Below are 17,563 nucleotides of genomic sequence, written 5' to 3'. Positions count from 1 at the left end.
GGTTGGTGCATGTTTCTTTAGGGGGAGAGGGACACGGCTGCCATGAGGAGACCCACAAACGAAAATGACCTGCCACTGTGGGCAGGCAGCAGCAAAGTTGTGGCTGCCATAGTGGGAACCCACTACCGTGGACAGAGAGGGTTGCAGAGGAATCTGCAACCTGAGGGTGATTGCCACGCGAACAACCCAGTGTGTGGCTACAATGGAAAGTGCAGGGCCAATCAGCCAAAGCCAATCAGCTTTTGCCGATTAAAGCGCTAAGCCATCAACCTTAGCTCTTCAAGCAAGGAGATGATCTAGTGCTAACACGCAGTCATCGCATAATGATAACTAAGTGCACCCCCACCCCATAATATTTTTATTCATTTTCTGATACTGCAAACCTTAGCGCTGGGATTATAGCATGGTGGGAAAACAAAGCAACTGCACAACACAAGCAAAAGTACACGATAAGATAAAAGTACAAGTAGAAACAAACATTTTAACGTCAAAAACAACAAGATATGCACTAAAACAGCAATGCCTAGAATACAATTACACACATTAAGCGATACACTGTGCGAACAACATTAGTGAGGTTTTTTCAAGTGGAAATAAGTTCTTTGAAGACGAAATCAGTTGTTAAAGACACAGAAAGGAGTGAAGTTACCTGCTGTCCTTATGAGAAAGAAAGCAATTTAGCAGGCTGAGTTAACTGGCATGTGAAGTTGAGCAAGGCTCCACAGGATGTCTCGAAAGACGTACCTATCAGCTCGTGGCGACGCTCCTCGATCTCTGTTCGCATGTCTGCTGGTGGATCCTCCTCACACACCACCTCCCTGCATGCAGCCACATCCTCAGTCAAGAGCATGCCTCCCCGTGTGCCAAATCCAACACCCTTCCTAAGCACCAGTTGTGTTGTGCCATGAGCATGTTCGTTGACTCTTGCACTACGCGGAGCTATGAACAACAACAGACATGCTATACACCTGCAAAAGCTGCAAAAAAAACAACCCATCAGTGGTGAAGTGTACGAAAAAATAGAGCTTAGTTCTCAGCCTACACCAGCGCTCTTACTACAGTAAAAGCATATTAATTTGAACCCCACCGGACCGGAAAAAATGTTCCAATAATCCGAAACTTCGAAGTATCCAACGACCTCAAAAAGAATTGGAAGGAGCACTTAAGCTCCGCCTCAAGGGTATGACACGATAGCATTAATGGGCTAATGCTCATATATGCGGAATTGGTCATTCTCGAATTTACATATCATTGGAAGTGCTCACAATACTCCTGGCACAGTGATGCAGTGGCAAAGCGATGCACCACTGCCCTGCGACGGCAGGTGCTGCCACCAGAGCGCTACAGCTACAGCGCTCAGTTCAAAATAATAGTGGCAAAACAGACTGCATCATCAGGGTCAGAGGAACCTGCTGTAGTGGCCCGGAGCACACACTACACCCACTCGCGCTGCAGCCGGGATTCAATCCTGCAACATTGAGCTCATCTGCCAAAAGCCAAAGCTGTTAAATTAGTGATGCTATGTACAGAATTATGCACATAAAGGGCCTGCTACTACATGTTGATAGGCTGAAACTACTTCTGGCCTCACAAATATAGCGCAAATAGGTCGGCTCCGGACATGGGTCACTTCCCCTGCCTCAATTCTGCATGTTCATTTTCAATTCCTGGCTTGGCTCAGATCACCCTGAAAATGGATGCTCAAATACAATACCAAAGTGGCGCAGCTACCTTCTTTTAGAGACGTTAAGACTGAATAAACAGGGTCTTGTATGGAGCTACGTACAGCTTGAAGGTCACTCCGGTTATAACAGTCTCACCTAAGTTATACAGTAAAAGCTATACAGTTATACAGTATACAGTAAAAACCATGTCAATTTGAAAAGCCAGCTAATTCGAACTACTGGCTCGGTCCAGGGCAATGCCCATTTAAGTCTATGGCATTGGACACTGGCAAATTCAGACGCTACGGGCTCACACTGGTTGATTCGAACGGGCTCCCCAAGAGAGGCTGCCGGTATGACAGGTGTGACCGGCACAGCGAGAAATCGTTAAAATAGCCCTACTTAAAACCAGAGCTCATGCAGCAGAAATGCTCGTGCACCTATGACATGCGCGTGACGGCATGCGTGACAAAAAAACGGATAAACCCGTCTCCGAGAACAGTCCAACGAGGAGTTTTGGTTTAGCTTTACTGAGCTTCGTGCCAGGCCGCAGCGATGACAGCTCAACCAGCCAGCCAGCCAGCCTAACCCAGCCGAGCACCATTTGGGACGCTGACTAGGGTGTCACTGGTGATTTGTCCCCCACACCCCATTTTTTCTAGCCGCTTTTGCGCCGTTTCCTTCCCTTGCGTCATCGTGGTTTTGACCTTCTAGTGCGTTGAAACTGTGCGCTCATCACGTGCCATTCGCTGGTAGCGCAGTAAAGCTTCCTCGCACTTGTCAGTGCCGCTTATGACGGGTGCGACGCAGTAGCAGTGCAGTTCTATCGCGTCACACTTTGAAGAATGTGGAAGGCCCTTATGATTTTGGAACAGTTCTCTAAACGACTGCCAGACAAGCCAACACCAATGGCCTATACATTGCGTGCATGAGTGCCGGCTGGGCCAATCGCATAAAGTAGAAGGAGAAGCGCGGTGGGCACAAGACGGCCAGTGTTGAAACCTACCGCATATACTCGAGTAAGGGCTGCACATCTTTTCAGTGGTTTTTATGGGGTGCGGCCGTTACACAAGTCTAGCATTTTTCCGCAAACTTTTTCCGAAGCCCCGACATCACTGACACACAGCTGGCAGGATGTCTCCTCCAACATTGTGGGTGCACTTACTACGAACTTTAGATACAACAAATGCCATTCGCGTGACCGTCATGTTCGTTATAAGTGGGCTCGACCGTGCTTCTATTTCAATTCTCCAGACTTCTCTTACAAGAGAGCGAAATCTTGGACACTATTTTACTCTGTTACAGTAAAAGCCTGTTAATTCAAATTCGGTTAATTCGAACTTACGGTTAATTCTAGCTGACGGCCAGGTCCCGGCACAGCCCTGTCTATTTCAATGGGCGAAAACTCCTGATAATTCAAAAAAGTCTGCATCCGCTATGGTTAATTCAAACTTGGAGCCCCTGGCTGACACCGCTCCTTGTAGATAGAAGTTGACCCATAGCGAGTACAACGCACTGCAAATTTACTAGAGATGTAAAACAATAGAAAAGAAAACCGCGGGCACGACGCTGGCGAAGCCCATGCTCCGGTGCATGCAGGTTTTTGTTGCCGGAGCACTCGCCCGCGCCGCCGATGCTTCGGCGCATGCCGTTCAAAGGTTTTCGTAGTGCCACGGTCGCTGAGTCGCGATCACGTTGTGTACACAACGTAGTATGGCGATTTGGGTGCTGATAGCTTTTTGTTGGTGCCACGAGCTACGTGGACAGCAGTGTGGAGATGTTGGAGCCCTTGAGTGACACGAATATAATTGAGGCTGCATACTGTCAGCAGACGCCACAGGGCTCACGTGCGGTGAGCACAGACAATAGTGACAGAGTCCAACGGTGGCGACAAGCCTATGCCGCTGTCAAATGCATGTAGTGCATGAGAAGTAACGTCGGCACTCAATGCTGCAGAACGCTACTTCTCTGCCAGTGAGAACTCGGATGTTGCGCTGGAGCTCTTGGGCAAGCTGCAAATGATGCTGATGGAGTCTCTGCAGAAGAAACGCAAGCAAATGCACATCACTGATTACTTTTAATTTTGACAACCCTTCCCTATAAATAAACGAGTTTTGGAGCATAAATAGTGTTCTATATTCCAGCACTAAAGCTCGCTGCTCACGCGAATGCATTCTAATACTTGTTTCTGGTGCATAACTGGCCGACCAATTTATTTCATTTGTCGTTAAGACCCCATGAATTTAATTCTCAGAATCGCCTGCCCCAAATGTGTTGTAGCGCCTAGCTTGTGATAACGAGTCTAGATGTGACTGCTTCGAATTCAGCCCACGCGGTGGGGTCCAATGACCGCTCATTTTAGCGCCATTTCGATAATTCAAACTTCACTTAATTCGAACATTTTTCTGGTCCCCTTCATGTTCGAATTAAAGAGCGTTTACTGTACAATGAGACTATACCAGATCTGAAGTCAAGTTTTTTCGGCAAGTTGCCGAAGTTTCGGTGCAAGTGAGAGGATCAACACGTAGGCGGCAATACATGGTATAGTGGAGCCCACTTATAACGAACCTGATGGTCACGCGGATCACGTTCGTTATATCTGAAGCTAATAGTAAGTGGACCTCGTGTGTTAGAGCCAAAAGTGCAAAGTCAGACCATGTAAGTGCGTTGTGCAGGTCAGCTTATTGAAACTAGACTATTACGGTGCTTTCCGAGTTCTCCAGAGCAGTTGCTCACCGGTCGCACTGCTACCCCCAAGTTGCCTTAGGAAGGAAAATTGAAACTGGTCCTTGAAGAAAGGAAATGGCACAGTAACTGTCTCACATCTCGGTGGACACCTGAACAGGGACAAAGGAGGGAGAGGAAGAAGAAAGGAAAAAAGAGGTCCCGTAGTGGAGGGCAGTGGAATAATTTTGACCCCCTGGGGATCTTTGACTTGTACTGACACGAGTGACTTTTGCATTCCGCCTCCATTGAAACATGGCTGCCGCGGCCTGGTTCGAACCTGGGAACTCCGGCACAGTAGCCGAGCGCACTAACCACTGAGCCAGCACCATGGTGGGGACCTTTAGGGAGGCGATATAACTAATCGTGGTGGAAGCTTAAATGGAAGCCGGTGGTAGGTCAGCCTCCTAGTCATGGCGTTCATCATTTTCCTGGCAATCGGACAGTGTTTGTAATTACAGTTAAACCTGGATATAACAAACCTCCTAACAGCGAATTCCTCGATGTAATGAAGTTTTTTTAATTCCCCAACGCCGCCCCATTGAAGCACGTGTATTTGAGACCTCCATGTAACGAACGTGTTGTGGCGGTTGACCTTGATATAACAAACTCACTAAGCCGGCTATCGGTTAGCTTGTGCTCAGTTTCACGACGATAAAGCACCAACTGACACGAGAAGAACGTCAAGAGACCGCAGTTGAGACAACGCGTCGTGTTCAAGCGCCATCAGCACATCTCCGTTGCTTTCGCTTTTGGAACGCGATACCACATGGCACTACAAGAGTTCATGCTTAGAAGGAGCGAAAAGTGATGGGGCATAACAAAAATGAAACAGCATGAGCAATGCGCGCCCATCGCCGCCGTGCGGTTACTCGTGTGATTCCGGCGCCGATAGCTCTCGCACGTCAGGAACGGGGACGGTGGAAAGCGCCAGCAGCGCGAGACGAAGAGTTTCCGGGGGCAATAGCGGCGGGCAGACCGAGAGAGGGAACATGTGAAAAAAAGCATGTGCCTCGAGGGCCAGTCTACGGCGGCGGTGTGGCCGCGCACGCTCTGCTCTAGCTCAGCCATAGCAGTCGTGGTGGCAGCATCTCTCCAACTCTCCCCACCCCACTCGTAGCGGCGTTGCGCGAGCTGCGGCGATGGTGGAAGCGGCTGCTGCAGCAGTCGCGCTATCAGCGCGATCGCAGAAAATATCACCATGTTTATATGACATCAAGTAATAAGGCTTTCTGTAAACATTTTCACGGTGATTTCACCTACATTTATTTTTTATTTTGGTTTTTGTTCTGCATTGCCTTTTCGGACCCTTTTGCAAAACTACGTGTAATGAAAAATCCTGGACTTTCGTTATATCCAGGTTTAATTGTATAACCTATAAATATTTTCGTCAGTAAATGGCTCTCCGATGTAAGCGGCAACATCAGGTTGGTCTAGCTCTAGCAGCGCATCAACAATACGTTGCCACAAATTCAATTCATTATATTTTACCAGAAGTTTGGAAGGATATCTGGGCTAAAAGCTGTGAATCACAGCTTGACATGACCCAGACAACCTCTACAAGACAATGCTGACATAGTTACTAACAATAGTTACGAGAAACAATGGATAGATCTAGAATAGCAAATACTATACAATAATAACTTTGAGTAGTATTGAAAACACAAACAAGCATAGTTTCCAAATATTATCAGAAATAACCCAAGAATATATCATACATACATATTTGAATAAAACTGTAGATTTGTACAATCATAACTGAAATCAAGATAGCATACAGGTATGAGAAATAATAGGTCAGTGAAGCAAACATATATCAGAAACGCGACTACTTATAGTTCGGAAAAGGATTCTTGAAGCTGTTTAACTGAAATTATCTTGGCATATTGATGTTGATCGAGTATTTGTGGGAGGTTGTGCTGCAATGACTGAAATTTATAGATTGTGCGGAAATGCGGAGTATGCCATAATTCAGTACTACGAGTAGGTATAACTTTTTTTAGGTGTAAGACTTGCAGTTTGTACCAAAAAATTCTTCTGCTCAGTAGTTGAGAAGAAGAAAGAACGCAAAATACAGAAATCATATATGTTATTAGCTCTGACGATTTTGTATGAGGGAAATAGCATTTGGGTCGAGTGTAGGAACGAAACGTTGGCAATATAGCGAATGGCCTTTTTTTGTAGTGCAAGTATTTTTTGAATGTTTGTTTTTGTTGTGGTAAGCCAAATAAGGCTACAGTAATTTAAATGAGATGAAAATAAAGCGTAATATATTTGCAGCTTTATTTTCGTAGGGAGAAGTGTTCGGCAACGAGAGAGTGCTCCAGTTGTTGCAGAGGGTTTTCTACAGAGGCTATGGACTTGCGAATCCCAGCTAAGATGAGATGAAAAAATTACTCCTCGGATCTTATGTTCATGTAAAATATCAATTTGTTGTCCAGCATATTTAACAATATGATTAAATTTAAGTGGCTTGTTTCTTGCCCTGAAAATAACTGCTTTAGTTTTTTTTGCGTTAACTTTTAGTTTATTCGACTGTGACCAAATATGGAGTTGTTCAAGTATTTCATTGGTATTGTTAATCAATTCATCTTCAATGTGACTAGAAATTAGAATGCTGCCGTCATCCGCATAAATGACAAATTTCGCTGTTTGAATAATTGTAACAATATTATTTATGTAAACATTAAAAAGAAGAGGTCCCAAAACACTGCCTTGTGGGACACCGCATGTAATAGGCAGAAAGGATGACCGTGTAGTGTCTATGCATTCAAATTGGCTTCTTCAATTTAGATAAGATGTTATCAGTTCTAACGGCTTCCCGTGTATACCATATGACGATAGTTTAGATAATAATATCTTGTGACCTAAGGAATCAAAAGCCTTCGTGAAATCAATAGAGTGCTAACGTGTAAATATTATTTTCAATGTTTTCCACAATTGTCTCTTTTATTGTCAATAATGCTGTTTCGGATGAATCTATGCAAATCTATGCAAGCGTCCGATAATGTGGGTGTTCGATAGCATCCTCCATCGTTAATGGGATTATAAACTCTGTTTTGAGGAAGCAACTCTTGATCACAACACAGTCATTTCCACCCATGTGAATTTATTCCACGGCGGGGAACAGAGTTACTCAAACTGGGACATCGACACCTGGTCAGTCAATTACTGTCAGTATGCACTGGTAACGCGGTGCCGATAGGACACCTCGAGCACACTAATTATGCCAATGTGAAGTGGCAGGTCTGGCTCATCGCATTCGGTGGCAGATGAATGTGACCACTGCATTCAGAGAAGGTACCACGTGGTCATCCGCACGGCTGTCGAGCATAGACAGGACATTCCTGTTTTTTTTCGAGCTGAACAAAGACAAAAGTAGTGCACTGCCCAGCCCCTTGTGTCGAGCGCATGACAGCGTAGCTGTCACAGCACTGCGCCTTGCTAGTCTTCCCGAGGACGCGCGGTGCCCGCCTCGCTGCTGTCCATGCTCATGCATAGGAAGGTAATGCAAAGCTTGCTGTAATTTTCACCAGTGCTAGGCGCTGCATTTCAAGGCAGGCATTTTTAACGGCTCCATCTGCCGAAAAGTTTTTCGGCATTCTATACATTTAATTTTTTTTAGGGGTTCGTTCACATTGTTTTTTTTAGAAAGGAGGAGATGAGGTGCCACTGAGGCCTGGAGGCATTCACTGCTTTCTGCTCCTGAGAAACGAGAGTTTCCGACTCTGGGACGATCCTTGTTTGCTGTAACCAAGTTGTGCGGCCACATCTGTTCGTTGTATCTGAGATACAATCATCATCATAATAATCAGCCTGACTATGCCCACTGTAGGGCAAAAGCCTCTCCCATGTCTCTCCAATTAACCCTATTCTTTGCCACCTGCGCCTACCGTATGCCTGCAAACTTCTTAATCTCATCCGCCTAGCGAACTTTCTGCCCACCCCCCCCCCCCCCCCCCCCACCCCCACCCCCCCCCACCCCCTGCTAGGCTTGCTTTCTCTAGAATCCACTCCGTTACCCTTAAGGACCAGTGGCAATTAAGTGGATTCCAAGAGAAGGCAAGCATAGCCATTGCCTTAATTTATATTTTGACGGTAGCACCAACCTCCTTCGTAACAAGCTAGCGCTTGTTGTAACTGCGGCTGTTATAAGTGTGCTCAACCGTATATTGCGTGTTATGATCTTAGCAGAGTTTTCTAGGATGTGTTTGCGAAATCTTCACATAATTACTGCAACCCCCTTTTTGAAGCCTTAAGGGGGGAACGCAGCTTTTAAACTGCTATAAATAACCAAAAAAAAAGTTTTTTTTAATCATTGCACAGAAAAGTTTGTTAATTCGACCATGACAAGATCGCAAAAATTATCAATATATCGAAGGAACAAGAACAAAAAGAAAAAAACAAAAACAAAATATGCCGCAGCATGACGTACAGTCAAACCCTAATACAACCAACTCAGAGCAAATTATGCTTTACTTCAAACACTCAGAAGTTCTTATAGCATTATGCATGTACAACGGATTTTTTTATAACGAACTACACATTGAATACATCGAACTCTGAGCGCCCGCTATTGGTTACCAAATGCCCGCCAATGCGCTGGTGCGCAGGCTCTGGGTAGTCTACGGCCAACCACACTGCCGGGCTGCGCTTCACAAATATTAAGTAATCATCAACAAATCTAAATGTCTTATGGTGAAACCAACCAATGCTAGTTCCAGGCATTATTATTTGCCGATTGTTCGTCCTATCAACACCAAGACAATTAACATTCTGAAAGTTTTCAAGGAATCTGGCTCATTTGAGACCGCCAAAGATGATTTTCTTCAATTTTTAGACATACAGGTTAAACTAAAGAAATGTCATGCCTGCTGGCATTGCAACACAGGGTCCAGCAAGCCAATCCTTAGTTTTAACTCAGGGCATTCGAAAAATAGTCAAGAACTGCGTAGCCGCGAAACCTGGCATACAACATCATGTCGTGCAAGTGACGTCAGCAGCCGGGGGTTATCACTGGTTCACAGCGCCAAATTCTTTCAGATGTCACGCGCTACCACGGCCTCGGCCACTCCGCGCGCACCGCAGCCGGCAGTGGTAGGGGAGGGGCCGAATGGGCAAGCCAGTGGAGGAGCGCCGCCGTTTTGGCATATGAGAGGAGAGTGAAACGCACAAAGACGTGGAAGTTCAAATTTTGTCAGCATATAACTCAGCTTCCACCAAATGCATTAAAATAATTCTTGCTGGAGGACAATTATGAAGCGGCATCCTTTAATATCCCTGACATATCGCAGATTTATTGAGAACCCCAGAATACACGCCTTCGAGAGCAAAGGAATAATGTCAAAAACAAAAACAAAGATTCACATGTTGTAGCCCACTGCCTCACATGCGAGGAGTGCTAGCCAAGGCTCAGTACACTACGGCACATCTTTCTTCCTTTCTTCTTTCACTCCCTCCTTTTTCCCTTCCCTTACAGCACCATTATAGTGCCTAGAATATACTGGCTAGTGTGCCGAGCGCCAGCGCTGCACAATGGGAGCAGGTGGCACCGTTTGCAATGAAAGCCCACCGATGGCGGCAGAGTGCTACCGCAGCAGACGACGCGGTTTTCTCGCTTCGGAAGGCAGCAACCTGGTCTTGTGCGTGCGCGATTAACCTACTTGTGCACGAAATTTTGTTGACTGAGGTGCAGTGTATGTTGTCCTGTGTGGCTCCTTGCACATGAAAGTCGACGCATCCGCTCCTCCGAGCAGTTCTGTGGTGATTTCGTCGGTTTTGTGCGCGCGTTCTGTGCGTGCGTGTATCCGTTCTGCGTGCTTTCACCATGTAGTCAAATCACGCACTGAGCTCTCGATTGTTTTTTTCCAGTGTCCCCCACTAAACGAGCTACATGTGACTGCACAAAAAAGATGTCAAAGCCAAAGCGACAGTGCAAAGAGAAGACTTGCTTTGTGCCAATGTTTAAAAGCGGTTACCGCTCAAACAAGGAACGTGTTTCCATGTTTACTGCACCATCGGATGCTACGCGACTTGCAGAATGGGAAAGAAACATCAAAAGAGAGGACAGAAGGCTGACGCCAGCTGCTGTGGTTTGCGAGACATTTTGAGAGCAGTTGTATCGAGCGCACATTCAGTGTCAGCGTAAATGGTGTTACCAGCGAGCTTCCCCGCGATAAACCGCGCCTGAAACCCGACGCCGTGCCTTCGATATTCACGCATTACCCAGAACACATTCTGCCTAAAGTGTCAGCTAAAAGAAAAACTAGAAATCTGTGCCAGCAAGAGCCTCCAGCAAAGCGTCACAGGCGTGCTGCGTCGGAAGCCTCCGAGTTGTGCTCAGGCATTGATAATGCTGAATCGGTGAGCATGGAAGCATCTGACACCAACAGCGGAGCTGCAGTAACTGAAAAGTGCACCACCCCACGCTGTGTTTCTGCAGAAGGAAGCGCTGGCGAAGCGCAAAATGCTGGAGACGAACGACCACGAACAACCAACGATCGTCACCATCCATTCTCCAACGTCGCTATTCCAGTGACATGGATGAAAGTGCCATCCGTGACAGTCGATTCATTAGCGTACGCCTATTGTGAGGCTGAAAAAAATAACTTCGCTAACCTCTTCATTGAAAAGATGGTAGCATTTGCAAAGCCATTACTTGATGGACAATCAGTGGTAGACACGGTTTACCTCAGGGGAAGGGAAAAGTCAAAACACATCGTCACAACTTGCGAAGAGGCCGAAACTTTGATCAAGGAAGTTGCCTTGACAAATCTTTGTGATGGATGCGGCATAAAGCCGGCCTCAGGAAAGCACACCTCGTACAAAGGCATGATTTTTTCTGAGAAGTGTTCATTATCTGTGAGGTCTGATGGTGAATCCTGCGCTTTCTGCAAGTGCCAAAGGATTCTGGCTCAAAACCAAGCGTGCAGAAAAAAGCAAAGCACAAGTGAAATTGCCAGAAACTCTGATGAAAAGAAACAGTGCAGGAACATTTCTCGAAGCCTGTCAAGAACCAAGAAAAGATTGGCAAACGCAAGGATACAGGTGGCTCACATGAAAGAGCGAAATGAGGCTCTTAGTGAAGAGACATTTATCAGCAAAATTAAATCTCTTCCCTCAAAGCAGCAGCTGGTTGTAAAGAGCTGTTTCCTTGCTGCAAGGCGAAAATCACACAAGGGAATGCGATACGATGATGAGTGGATTTTAGAATGTATGCTGATGAGGATGCAAAGCCCGAAGTTCTATGAACATCTCCGCAGACAGTCTATTATGGTTCTGCCAGGGCGAACTTGCCTGAAAAAGTACCTACAGCGCTTCAAGGGTGGCTTTCGCCTCAGTACAAAGGTCTTCGATTCCCTAAATGAAAAAACAAAGACCATGGATGCTTACAGTCGTCACGGTGGCCTTGTCATTGACGAAATAAAGCTTTCGGAGCACCTAAATGTGAAATCAACTGGCGAGTATAGCTGCAATGAATTCATGGACCGTTCTGTGTATACGGTAAAAGCTCTTTGATTCAAACCCCGCAATGCGAAAATCCGCATAATTCGAACTGCCGGCGCGGTCCCGGCCAACGCTATGCAAGTCTATGGCGTTGCACGCTCGCTGTTTCGGAAGCTACGGGTCTCGCATCGGTTAATTCGAACGGGCTCCGAAAGGAGGTTGTGTACATACAGGTATCGGTTCGGCAAGCAATCGTCCAAATAGCCCCCCTCAAAGCTGAATTCTGTGCTGCAGAATCACTCGCGCACCTCTGACTTGCGCTGAACGGCAGGCGTGATGGCGGACGGACGGGCTCATCTACAAGAGCGGACACACTGATAGTTTCGATTTTGCTTTTCTGAAACGTACGCCCAACCGCACTAGGCAGCCAGCCAAACCCAGCTACGCACCATTTATAGCGTTGGTTGGCTGTTTCGCTAATCTTCCCTATCCACATTTTTTTCTTGCCGCTGCGGAGCTGCCGAGCAATGCCGTATTCATCGTCCGTGAATCTTCCGCGCTTGCGGCGTGCGATGCACTAGCGGCAGAGCTCCACCGCTAAAAATAGTGATTGTTGCGCCGTTCTCATCTAAAATAACAAGCAACTACTGCCAAGTCTTTCACCAAATAAATTTACCGCGATGCAAGCAGTTCTTGTCAGTTTTTTTTTTTTTTCGGTGTCATTCGATAGTTCGAACTTAATTTCAGACTATGCGAACATTTTTTCCCGTCCATTGAAGCACGAATCAGCGAGCTTTTACAGTATGAGAAAAATACGATGTTCTGCTAAGCACTACAATATTGCTCGAGCCGTGCAGTGCTCTGGTAATATTCGATCGTCAAGTCTTTTAGCACGTGTTTCTTTTTATGCTGGTTTAGCACCTTTGCCATATTCTGATCTGTGTTGAGAGATGTCTGCGCATAAAACAAGGTGTTTTTCCTGTGCTTTTTTTTTTCAATTCAGGCGATATTGAAGGCTTTGTTCACCTTGGAGGTCATACACCTGCTGACCAGAAGAATGTGCTGGCAGACCATGGGATGATTGTGCTGTTTCAGCCATTTACTGGTAAACTTTTTTTTCTCTTAGTTACAGTTCGCAACTCTAGACGTAAAACGCACGTACATTTGTGAGAGATTACCTTTCCGCAGGAAAATGGACGCAAATCCTCGGTGTTTTTGCCTCAAAGGGCAATGTGAAGGCCCCAACACTGGCGAAAATCATTTTGGAAACCACAGTCCTTGCGGAAAAGGCTGGTCTGTTCGTGGATTGCATAACATGCGACGGCGCCAGCTGGAATAGGAGCATGTGGCAGCTGTTTGGAATACAGGGTAAGGCTGTAATTTCACGCAAAATGCAAGATTGTTTAGAGTGTGCATGGTGCTAGTGCAGATTTCATGTTTCTAATGTTTAAATATTGTGATGAAGAAACTGATCGCAAGTTGTTGTTTTTTTTTTTTTTCAAAGGTTCTCCAAGCCACGTTTGGAGCAGCACCAAACACCCAGTGGATCCTAAAAGGCAGCTCTATTTTTTGTCAGATTTTCCACACCTTTTGAAGAATGTGAGAAATGGATTTGTTGGAAAAGGATACCTAACATCAGCTGGGCATGTTCACATTGGTATTGTACTAGCAGCCTTCGAAGTGGATCGAGAAAATGTTACACTGAAAGTTATGCCAAGCCTGACAAATGCACACCTTAAGCCAAACTGCTTTGGAAAAATGAAAGTGGACATCGCATTTCAGCTCTTCAGCGACCAGGTCATCAAAGGACTTATCATTTATAGAGAACGCATTGAAGCCTCACATAGGACCGTGCTGCCGACAGTAGATTTCGTAAAAGAAATGAATCGCCTGATTCGTGTTATGACATCGTGAACAAGCAGAAGGCACTCAAGCCTGACAGTCCAAATGTGCAATTTCTGAAAGGCTTCCTAGAGTATCTGCAGGAATGGGAGCAAACTGCAAAACCAGCTGGTGGTGGTTTTCTTACAGAAAGCACGTCTGCTGGGCTAAGGGTTACCATCAAGAGTACACTTGGCTTGTTGTCCTACCTGACATCGACTGGGGGTTTCAAGTATCTTTTAACATCCAGATTAAACCAGGATAAGCTTGAAAACCTTTTTGGTATAATTAGACAGTCGTCTGGCTGTAACGACCATCCGACAGTGTCACAGTTTCTGATGACTGAATTTACTCGCATTCTACAACCTGGCAAAGCCACCTAGAGGAGTGAACTGCACCCCAGACGTAATCAAAGCACTGCTGAGCCCAAAGGAGGTGTGTGAAACTACGAGTAAGTTCCTTTCAGACAAAATAGATGACCTTCTTGACCACGGAAACGTCAGTGAAGCTGAAGATGTAGTTCAAGCTGTCGTGTCTAGCAGTGACCATGCATCGTGCATAGAGAAGAAGAGCCACAGTGCTTTGATCTACTACACTACAGGCTACGTGGCAAGAAAGATCATTGCTAAGAACTGTTGTCCACAGTGTGCAGGCTGCCTATGTGTAAGCAGAGCTGAAGCAAGTGCCGACACCGCTTCGTACTTTACTAGCCATTTTGACAATGGGGGCCTAGTGTACCCCAGCCAGAGCTTGTCAACTGCTGTAAAGGCCATGGAAGATGCCTTTACTGTGTTTTTTAGTAAAAACAAGCTCCATGAAATGAGTTTAGTTGAATTTTCGAGTCAGCTACAGACACTGTCTTTTCCTCAACTTGGCTGCTCAGAGCATGAAAAGGCAGTTTTATCTACCGTTTTAAAGTTTTATGTTCTCTTAAGGTTTCGTTTTTTTGTCAAGGGCCTCAACAAAGAGAGGGAAGCGCAAAGGCAGCGGCATAAGTTTCGAAAACTGCGTCGCTGCCAATAAATGCTTCTCATGTGCACAAATGGGCCCTGCTTGCTGTACTTCTGTAACATGTCCACGACTGATATTGCACGCGAATAAAAACGAGTGTTGCACGACTGTGTTTCCTGCGTTATTCACATTGCATGTGTTTACTCGTTCGCAAATGTAGTACGTACACAGCGAGAACACCTAAATATAATCCAATAAAATTAACCGAAGCGTTTCGCCTACTTTATTAGAGAAAATGTTACCGAAAAAGTACTTCATATATATATAAAAGATATCTATGTACAGCACAAGTTTCGTGTTTCGAAACACGAAGTTGTGCTGAATTTCACAGCAGCTTTCGCGCAAGCGACAGGTGTTAAATGTGCCGCTCCTCGACAGAGACTCAAAACAAACCCTGAAACCTATAGTCAGCTGCCTCCATGACAGCTTTGGTCGATTACAGCTGAACGAAAGCAAAAATGCACTAGTCCTCTTGCCGATGTTGCGAGAGCGTTGCGGCTCGGCGGCACCCTCCCGACTTGCAGCGCTCCATGCGGTGGCCATCGGCATTCATTGCTCGCGGTGCCACCAGGAAGGCCACGGTCGGCACACTAGCCAGTATATTCTAGGCACTGTAGCGCCATTCAAGTGTCCAACGATCTATGAGACAGATACTGTGCCATTTCCTTTCCCCCCCCAAAAAAACAATTATTATTATTATTATATAATTTTGCATGTTTGTAAACATTTCTCACCTTATCCTCGTGTTTTCAGCCGTTCATGAGTATAAATCTAGCACCATGGCAAATAAGGTTAGTTGAGAGTGGGCACTCATCCTGTGTTGTCGTTTCTTCAGTCTGTGCTTTTCACGCTGTTCGTTCCAATGGGTCATTACCAACTTGCCCCACTCGCTTTATTTCTAAAAGAAGTTTGTAATCATCATCTGCTTTTTTCGGGCGAAAATGAGCGGCTACAATAGCGCTAATCGCTGCCAGAGGCTTCGTGTCACGCGTGCCATTAGAAATCTGCTCACAGAAGTCCTCCAGCACGGACAGGGCTTCTGCGGCTTCTTTCACCGTGCGCTTCGGTTGTTGGGCCAGCAGTTCACAATTTTCCTCTTCCAATGAGCCATTGCTGCTAGCACCTGTGATCTGATTTATTTCGTCCTCAGTCAGCAGCCTGACAATGATGGTCATGTAATCGGCGAGTCAGGCGGAAGAAGGTAAGGCGTTGTCAAAACATCTGTCGTCTTCTGTGGTTGCGGTTGCAGCAGCTGTTTCAGATGGCAGTTCTGGTGGCACAAAACCGCTGCGCCGGAAGCGGTTTGCTGTGACTGCTGCAGGCGTGTTGGCCCAATCATGTGCGAGAATGTTCAAAGCACTGAGGAGCCAATTGTACTCTTTGCCTGCTTCCATATACAAAAGCATGCACTGCAGCACGTGCTTTCTGTATTCACATTTGATGCACTGAAATATGCCGTGATCCATGGGCTGTAGGGCTGCGCTCGCATTTGAAGGGAAGAACACCAGCTTGATGCATTCAAGGCTCGACTCCTTCCAGTGAGCATTGCAGTTGTCCACAACCATAAACACCTTGCATTTCTCGACTCCAAAACGCTGGCCAAGTTGATGCATCCAGGAATGAAAAATGTTCGATGTCATCCAAGCCTTCCTGCTAGCTTGGTAATCAACAGAAAGATGCGCCGTGTTCTGGGAGCCCCTTGGGTTCTGCACCTTCCCAATCACTAAGAGCGGTAAACACTCTGTTTCCATCATGACGGTGGCAAGATAACCGCTGGTCCTCAAGGTTAACGGAGTGGATTCCAAGAGAAGGCAAGAGTAGCAAGGGATGGCAGAAGGTTAGGTGGGCGGATGAGATTAAGAAGTTTGCGGGCATACGGCGGACGCAGCTGGCAAAGGACAGGGTTAACTGGAGAGACATGGGAGAGGCCTTTGCCCTGCAGTGAGCATAGTCAGGCTGAACACACTCCTTGCCACGTTTTCCTGTTGTGCAAGGGTCACCTCTGAATGCGATCATTTTGTAGCAGAATGCTTTAAAAAAACAGCACTGTGTTGTCAGCACTGAATATATGCCAAGTGTCATACGCAGCCACGTGTTCACAAAGCCCGATGGTCTGCCACTCCTCAATCATTTCTTCATTCACGGAGGCTCTTTCGCCACACATAACCTTATAAGTTAGATTCGGCTGGCTTCTGAAACAAGCGAGCCAACCTTCGGAAGCTTTAAAATTTTCAATGTTCAGTTTCGTAGCGAACCTTCAGCCTCTGCACAAATTAGTAGCCCCTTCACAGGGAGATAGGCCTCATGTGCGTTTGCGATCCATCACGGCATGGCTTCTTCAAGTTCCAGGTGGACCACCATCCACAGTCACTTTTTTTGGCATTGAAGGTTTCAATGTCGAATGCCTCCAAGATACTTCTTCATTTTTGATGTATGTAGCTAAGGTTGTTCTTCTCACTTTGTATTTGTCCATCACGTCATGGCATGAAACGCCGTTCTTGAGTGCATTCAATATTTACATTTTCACGGCTAGGTTTTCGCCTGGTACTTTGGCCGCTTTGCTGGTGTTGCCATCGCAGCAGCACGCGACGTGGTGGCAAGAAGCACAGACACAGCGCACGCTACACGCTCAAAAGCAGCACAATAAACACACTGACGCAGTGCGCAATAACCAAGAAAGAAGACTTTGGGTTAAGTAACCGTGACCGCAGTAGCAAAAAGCACGTGGCAACGACACATACCAAAGCGAGACTTGCTAAAGGTAGGATTCATACGGCTACGACACGAGTATGCAAAAGCAGGGCTAACAAAGGCAACAAAGCATTCAGACGCCGTCA

At 46.2% G+C, this 17,563-nt stretch overlaps 1 protein-coding gene across 1 annotated transcript in view; it reads right to left on the bottom strand.

Annotated features, from left to right (window-relative positions):
* Nucleotides 1-17,563, bottom strand: part of mEFG1 (mitochondrial translation elongation factor G 1) — a gene marked incomplete in the record, with an annotated part of 231,007 nt that overhangs the window by 146,775 nt on the left and 66,669 nt on the right. The window contains 1 exon segment of the mRNA XM_077657109.1: nucleotides 745-818. Coding sequence (XP_077513235.1) covers nucleotides 745-818 — 74 coding nt within the window.

Source organism: Amblyomma americanum, chromosome 3, assembly GCF_052857255.1.
Source record: "Amblyomma americanum isolate KBUSLIRL-KWMA chromosome 3, ASM5285725v1, whole genome shotgun sequence".
Classification (NCBI taxonomy): domain Eukaryota; kingdom Metazoa; phylum Arthropoda; class Arachnida; order Ixodida; family Ixodidae; genus Amblyomma; species Amblyomma americanum.
Note: the sequence above shows the minus strand (reverse complement) of the source record. Positions and strands in the feature narration are given on the sequence as shown.